The sequence below is a fragment of the Arvicola amphibius genome, chromosome 3 (assembly GCF_903992535.2).
Source record: "Arvicola amphibius chromosome 3, mArvAmp1.2, whole genome shotgun sequence".
NCBI classification, from domain to species: Eukaryota; Metazoa; Chordata; class Mammalia; order Rodentia; family Cricetidae; genus Arvicola; species Arvicola amphibius.
Genome location: NC_052049.1, coordinates 105,467,757 through 105,475,616, shown reverse-complemented (window position 1 = coordinate 105,475,616; position 7,860 = coordinate 105,467,757). Strand labels below are relative to the sequence as shown.

Below are 7,860 nucleotides of genomic sequence, written 5' to 3'. Positions count from 1 at the left end.
TTTAACATAAGAAGGTATGGAAAGTTGGAATTGACATTTCTGCATTTGCCACCAGGTGAGAGGTCGCAAGTAAACAGAAAAAAAAAATATAATTAGGGCTTGTGGTGGTGGGACAATGAGTACAAACATGCCCATTTCTATATTGGAAGAGAAAGACATACTCACAAGAATGAGAATGGGAATGGCTATTTATAAATCCACTCCTAAATTTATATACCCCATTCTTATGTCCGCAGATATTAACATCTACGTGACAAGTATTAATCTGGATGGGTGAGCAGGTGTGATATATCAACCAGGACAGCTGGGCTGTGTGCACAAACTGATCACCCAATTTATGGTGAGGATGAATACAGGAAAGTGAGCAAGCAATGACTCTGCCCTGTATCCAGAGCTTCCCTGGCTAAATGCTAAGTATTGTGAGAAGACACATTAAAGATGTTGACATCAAAGGGGGGATGGGCTGTTCTAGAAGGGCTTCTTACAATAGATAAGCACAAACGCTAAGTCTCCAGAGAATCTTCTCTACCTGCAATAAAATAAAATTTCCAGTTTGGCTCTTTTTCTCATTTCTTTTTATTATTATTATTATTATTTTGTATGTACATGTGTGTTATGTTTATGTCCACACATGAATGTACATGCACATGTGTGTGTTTGTATGTGGAGACCAGAGGTCATCTTTGGGATTCTTCTTCCACTGCTCGTCACGTGAAGGGGAGTGAGTGTGTGTATATGTACATATCTGTGGGTGGTACTCAGCCATATGGACATACGTAGAGACCAGGCATATGTTGATATCCAGACATTTCCTTCAGTCACTGCCCACCTCACTTTTTGAGACAGAATCTCTCACTAAAGCTGAAACTCACCAACTGGTTGTGTTGACAAGTCCTTGGGATCAGTTTCTCTGCCCCCCCAATGCTAGGGTTACAGAAGCAAATACTGCCTTGCTTGGCTTTTATGTGTGTACTAGGGATTTAAACTCTAGTTCCCATACTTGGGAAGTAGGCACTTTAACCATGGAGGTATCTCCACGGCCCATTTTTTCACTTCTTTATTCAAACAGCTATCACACACAAATGATGAAATAAAGAAGAAAGGGATATAAACGAAGAGGACAATAAAGTGAATGCCACCACCACCAAAAAATGAAAGGCAAGGGGTTCCCCAAGTAGCACCCAGAGAGAGATCAAGTAGAAATAAACTTTCAAAAAGAAATATTCAGGGGCTGGAGAGATGGCTCAGTGGATAAGATCACTGGCTGTTCTTACAGAGGACCCAGGTTGATTTCCAGGACCTACATGGCAGCTCACAATTCTCTGCAGCTCTAGTCCCAGGGGATCTGAAGCCCTTTTCTGACTTCCAAGGGCACCAAGCATATATGTGACATGCAGTTAAAAATTCAGGCAAAACACTCATATACATAAAATAATGTTCAAAGGAATTTTCTATAAAACTCAAGGATCTTAAATAATTCAATAACTGTCTAAGAATATATCCTAATATCCTAATAGAGGAGAGCCTTAAGAAATTATGAATGTAAGTGTGTTCAACATGCATCATTTTGAAGAATGAAAAGTAACCTGATGTACAATAATAGAATATTACTAATTACACAGACTATATCCATCTAATGGAATATTATGCAAATGTAATAGATGAGTCAAAAGCAAAGACGAGAAACAAATCTGTGAGCCATGTCTTTCTCAGTGTTCACAGTCTGGCACCCAACAGTAAGCTTTTCTTTTTCATTGATTTTTATTGAGCTCTACATTTTTCCCTGCTCCCCTCCCTGGCTCTCCCCTCTCCTTCAACCCTCTCCCAAGGTCCCCATGCTCCCAATTTACTCAGGAGATCTTGTCTTTTGCTACTACACATGTAAACTAGATCTATGTATGTCTCTCTTAGGGTCCTCATTGTTGTTTAGGTTCTCTGAGATTGTCTATTTTGCATTCTCTTCTTACCTTTTTTTTCCTTAACTGCAACCATGAATGTTCATCTTTATTTCTTTATTATTGATTTTTCACACTAATAACAATTTTCCTCTTCTGATTAATTTTTATCAGTAGATATATTTTAAGTAAGCTTCTCATGGCTTGGAAACAAGAAAAACATGTGGTAAAATATGTAGGTACGCATACACACACACTTGGACATGCATTGAGTATAAAAATACACAGCTAAGAAACAGAAGGGCTAAGAATGGACTCTGGATGAAACTTCAGGAAAACCAGAAAGCCAGCATAAATGGAGATGCCCTCTCTATAGTTTTCTTTGGTAATATATATAAATTATATAAACATTGTCTTAGCTTGTTTGTACTACTATAACAAAAGCTATACAGTGAGTGGCATACAGGCAATTCATTTGCACAATACCAGACGTTAGGAATGTAAGGTCAAGGTATCAATAGATTGATTTTGTTCTTCCAGAGATTTGATTTCCTGCTTAGCAGACTGAACCTTCCTATTGTCTCCTTAAATGATGCCAGAGTCTCTTAGTGCCCTTGTAATAAAAGAGCACTACTTTTGTCTAGCACTCTTTGTCTAAGGACACTAATCTCATTCATGAGGACCTCACCCTCATGACTTCACCTCTCAAAGGTTTGACCTCCTAACGCATCATTTAATTCAGAGCAGTGCAATAGCACTCATATACGGCAAACATTTATTCTCTGGTTAACACACAAATAAGTATACATTATAAATGAATGTAGACATGATCTGGTCAAGCATGCTTTTTTAATGCGTGCATAAATGAACATTGAAAAGATGATAATTACCCAAACTCACACAATAACTAATATTAGAGGTTTTTGTTTGTGAAGGAAAACTCTAGACCTAACTAATTAAAACAAAATTTTTGAGTACTTGGCATGTAATTCTCTAATTTAATTTAATTACTTGTTAAGAAATATTGCATGATTTAGTGAAAGTTCTACTTGGTAAAAACTAGAAATCCAAGACTACCATCTTTCCCTAGTCTCTCCTCTTTCTGAATCTTGGTGCTGTTTCCCCGCTCCTTGCCATAGTTGAACAAAATCTACTGTTCTTGTATTCATAATTCTTATGAATTCATCTCCATAGATCTGCATCACCTCAAAAGGTAAAACTATACATCTGTCCAAACTTCTTGTTTTCCAGATAGAAGAGACTGTTTTTAAAGATAGCGTTTGGAGTCAAAACATTTCACATATCATTACTTCACAAAGAAAAAAAGAGTTTTTTATTCATATTTTTTTTTGAAACCAAAAGTAACCACCCTGTTTCACATCATGTCATTGGCTTACAGTTTATGAGTGTGAGGTCTGTCAACTCATCCACCTCTCACTGGGAAGTATCTCCATGAGTCCCAGAAGGCAACAAAGCATCCAGTCCAACAAAATGATTAAAGATACAGAGTTTGGGAAGATGGGGAGAGAAAAGCGTGAAGGGGAGAATGGGGGGAGCTCGGAGGAATGGGATGCTTGGGATACAGGAAGGGAGGATATGGGAGCAGGGAAGCATATATCTTAATTTAGGGAGCCACCTGAGGGTTGTCAAGAGACTTGACCCTAGAGGGGTTCCCAGGTTTCCAGGGAGACGCCCCCAGTTAGTTCCTTGGGCCGCTGAGGAGAGGGAGCCTGAAAAGGCCAGTTCCTATAGCCATACTGATGAATTTCTTGCATATCACCATAGAACCTCCACCTGGCGATAGATGAAGAAAATGACAGAGCCCCACATTGGAGCATCGGACTGAGCTCCCAAGGTCCTGATGAGGAGCAGAAGGAGAGAGAACATGAGAAAGAAAGTCAGAACCGTGAGGGAACTGGTTCCTGGCGATAGATGAAGAAAATGACTGAGCCCCACATTGGAGCACTGGACTGAGCTCCCAAGGTCCTGAAGAGGAGCAGAAGAAGATAGAACATGAGAAAGAAAGTCAGGAACGTGAGGGGTGCATTCACTCATGGAGACAGTGGGACAGAACTAATGGGAGATCACCAACTCCAGTTGGAATGGGACTGATGGATCATGCGACCAAACCCGTCTCTCTGAATGTGGCCAACAGTGGGGGCTGACTGAGAAGCAAAGGACAATGGCGCTGGGCTCTGATTCTTCTGCATGGACAGGCTCTGTGGGAGCCTTCTCAGCTTGGTCGATCACCTTCCTGGACCTGGGGGGAGTTGGGAGGACCTTGGTCTTAACATAGAGTAGGGAACCCTGATGGCTCCTTGGCCTGGAGAGGGAGGGAGGGGAGGTATGGGTTGAGGGGAGGGGAGGGAAGGGGGAGGAGGAGGGGAGGGAAGAGGGAGGAGGAGGGGAGGAGATGGAAATTTTTAAATATAAAAAAATAAACCATGAGAAAAAAAAAGATACAGAGTTTGGGCAAAATTGTAGTTGAGAGAAATCACAATGTGACTGCCAAAGCTTGTCCAGCCAACCACAGCACCAGGGGAGGCATTATGGTGTCTTGGCAGAAAGAAACAATGGAGGGAAATTCAATAGAAAATGAGGCATTTAGTTACTGCCCCTAGCCTAGCTGGAAGAAGTCCAGAAATAAATGCCACCATTTCACTCTTTGCTTGCATCCTGACTCCACTGTCAAGGTCACAGTTGACTTGAACCAAAATCACCCAGAAAGAAGGGGAGTTTATTAAAGAATTTCATCTAAGACATGGGGAGAGGAAAAACCCAGTAGCAGAAAGTTGAAAAGGTACAAGAAAACATCACACCTCAACCCTGTTGTTTGCAACACTTGTGACCTTCCATGCACATTTCTGTCACTAATTGGTCACAGTCTGCAGCTGACCTGGTTTGACGTGTAACACAGTTGTATGCTTCTAAAATATTCTCTAGGTTCTTAATCAATAACCCTGAGCTGCACACTTCTTCATGCTAACTTTACAAATGTAATATTAAAATAATAAAATTAATTTGTGTGAAAAATATACAGATTCTTTTACTGAACTGAGGATGGTGGTGCAAGCCTGTAATCCTAGTTCTTGGGAGGCAGAGGCATGAAGATCAAGAATTCAAAGTCAGTCTCACTACACAGTGAATTTGAGACCAGCCTGGCATACAGAGGGCCTTATTTCCTAAAAAATAAAACACCCATCCTTCGGAAGCTTAACATTTTCTGTAAGTTCTTCTAGGCAGCGTCATTCCCAAACCCTGGACCATCTGAGTCCACATCACTGTCTCAGGAGCTGTCATGCTGCTACTCTCTATGTCGTAATACACTTCCTCTGAACTCTGTAATATGCCTCAAGAACTTTTCTGTCCATTTAACCAAGGCCATCTCAACAAAATCCTAAACCTCCTACCTTCTAGCAAAAAAAAAAAAAAAAAAAAAGTTCTATTTAAAATTAGCTCTTAAACGTTGCATAAAATTTCTACAGTCACAATCAGACTTCAACATCCTAGACCAGCTCACTTCATTTGAAATGAAGTGTTCCGTGGCCTGAGAGAGGAAGAAAGTTAAGCCATAAAAGAGAGCAAACAGTTTGAGACACATAGAACCTGTGGTAGCCGCTGTTATGCTAAGAAACTGACACACACACATTCCAGGAAGGGACATAAATCTGCATCCACTCTCATAATAAGAAAAATTGATTTGTGTGACCCTCAAAAAAGCACTCTGCAGCTTTAAGAATCTTCTAATGAACCTTTCTAATGGAAAAGACAAACTCATTCATCCAGGAAAGAATGAAATTTTCCTGTGTGTAACACATGGTTACCCAATCAGATATGAAAGGGGAATGGAATGACTCTTCAAAATGTTTCCCCATTCTTAGGAAAACGAACTTTTCTTCAATGTCTTTTTCAGAGCAACTTTGACATCCTTATTCCTCAAACTATAGATTAATGGATTGAGCATGGGTACCACTATGGTGTAAAACAAGGAGGACACTTTCCCCTGGTTCATAGGCAAAAGGGAAGAAGGTTTGAGATACATGAATGCTCCTGACCCAAAAAAAAGGGAAACTGCAATAATGTGGGAGCTGCAGGTGCTGAAGGCTTTAGACCTGCCCTCTGTGGAGCTGATGCGGAGGATACTAGAGAGGATGAGAGAGTATGAAATGAAGATGGTGATTGTGGGTACCCCAATATCAATGCCCACAACAATGAAAACTACTAGCTCATTCACATAGGTGCTGGTGCAAGAGCGTTCCAGAAGAGGAAGGATGTCACACATGTAGTGGTTGATAAGGCTGTCAGCACAGAAGGTCAGTCTCACCATGAATGCTGTGTGGGCCATGGCTCCAGAAAATCCCATGACATATACACCTAGCAGAAGGAGTAAGCACACCTGGGGAGACATGGTCACGGTGTACATCAGAGGATTACAGATGGCGACATACCTGTCATATGCCATTGCTGACAGAATGAAGGACTCAGAGACAACAAAGAAAAGAAAGAAAAAGAGCTGAGTCATACACCCAGGGTAGGAGATGACGTTTTTCTTCGAGACAAAACTCACCAGCATTTTGGGGGTGATAACAGTGGAATAGCAGAAATCTATGAAAGACAAGTTGAAGAGGAAAAAGTACATCGGGGTGTGTAAATGAGAGTTCAGCCCTATTAGAGTGATCAAGCCCAGGTTACCCACTACGGTGACCATGTAGAAACCTAGAAACAGGAAGAAGAGGGGCAGGCGGAGTCCTGGCTGATCTGTCAGGCCTGCAAGGATGAACTCTGGCAAAGAGGCATTCTCAGCTGCCATCCTCAAGACTTCCTGCTGAGACAGAAACAAGAGAAAAGGGTCATTGTAGGGGGAGACAGAGGACACTGCTGCCCTCCCTGTCGCCTCCTGGGGGTCTAGAGAATTGCATAAGCACAGATTCTGAACTTCTGCAGAGTCTGGTTTCTGGCTCCTGTGCGGTAGCAGTTCCACACGATGGTTCCTCAAGGAAGACACAAGGGCCAGTGAGGCCAGAAAGGACCCCAGAGTACCGGTACAGGGGACTCTCTAGTCTTTAATTCGGTTGTGCTCTTGTGCCCCCTCTAACTCCAGTTTCTTCTGTTCAAGTTTACAAAGGTGTGCCAGTCTCTGGGAAGAGCTCTCAGAGGCTGAAGCCAGCCTTTTTCCGAGGTGTCCAGCTAACAGTTCTCCTGGCCAGAACAGAATAGCGATGGAGTTTTTCTCAGAGTTTTAGAAATCATTCAAAGGTTCATTCAGATCCAGTCACTCACCCTCCTTCAGCGCCAGTGGTCAGGACCGTGCCTTTTGCCTAGCTAAGCACTTATCCTCCTTGCTCAGAGAGGCTGCAGAGCTAACTCAGAGACAGGCTAAAAACAGACACCTCCGCTTCCTTTGCAAGGGGGCATGCCAGAGCTCACTGTTTGGGAACAACATCTGCAAAGAAGAGCTCTTCCCTAAGGTTCTTCTTAGGCTTTCCTGGAAGCGGAGCCATTGTATTCTGGGTTTGGAGACCTGGGACCTGATTAATGCAGGAAGCCTGAGATTCCCTGGGGGTTCACAACACAGCACTGGATATTAACGTTTTCTTTGCTTGTTTTTCGATGGATATTAACTTTTTAAAAAGAAGAACAATTTGCTTATACCCTTGATAATAATTTAATGGGCTTTTGATAACAAAAATATTTATTGAGGAGCTGAGAATGCAACTTGGTTGATAAGTGTTTGCTTCACATACATGAAGCCCTCTGGATTTAATACCTAGTTCAACAAAAACCAGGCTTGGTTGTGCTTGCCTGTAATCCTACAGCTGGGAAGTATGAGGCAGGATGAAGAGGAGGGGTGGGGAGGGGGATCCAGTGTTTTGCCCATTTACCTAGTGAGTTTGAAGCCAGTCTGGAAGAAGACCCTTTGTGTGTTTGTGTGTGGGGTGCGGGGGAGTGTTCATTTAACATCTAT

The 7,860-nt window shown here is 42.0% G+C and overlaps 1 protein-coding gene across 1 annotated transcript; it reads right to left on the bottom strand.

Annotated features, from left to right (window-relative positions):
• Window positions 1–5,772: 5,772 nt before the first annotated feature.
• On the bottom strand, window positions 5,773–6,723 carry LOC119809791 (olfactory receptor 145). The gene has a single exon (XM_038322920.1). The coding sequence runs from the start codon at window positions 6,703–6,705 to the stop codon at window positions 5,773–5,775; it is 933 nt and encodes a 310-aa protein (XP_038178848.1). The 5' UTR covers window positions 6,706–6,723.
• Between the last annotated feature and the right edge of the window lie 1,137 nt (window positions 6,724–7,860).

Excerpts from the sequence above, each read along its gene's own strand:
- LOC119809791 (XM_038322920.1), bottom strand. The coding sequence starts at position 6,705 with ATGGCAGCTGAGAATGCCTCTTTGCCAGAGTTCATCCTTGCAGGCCTG.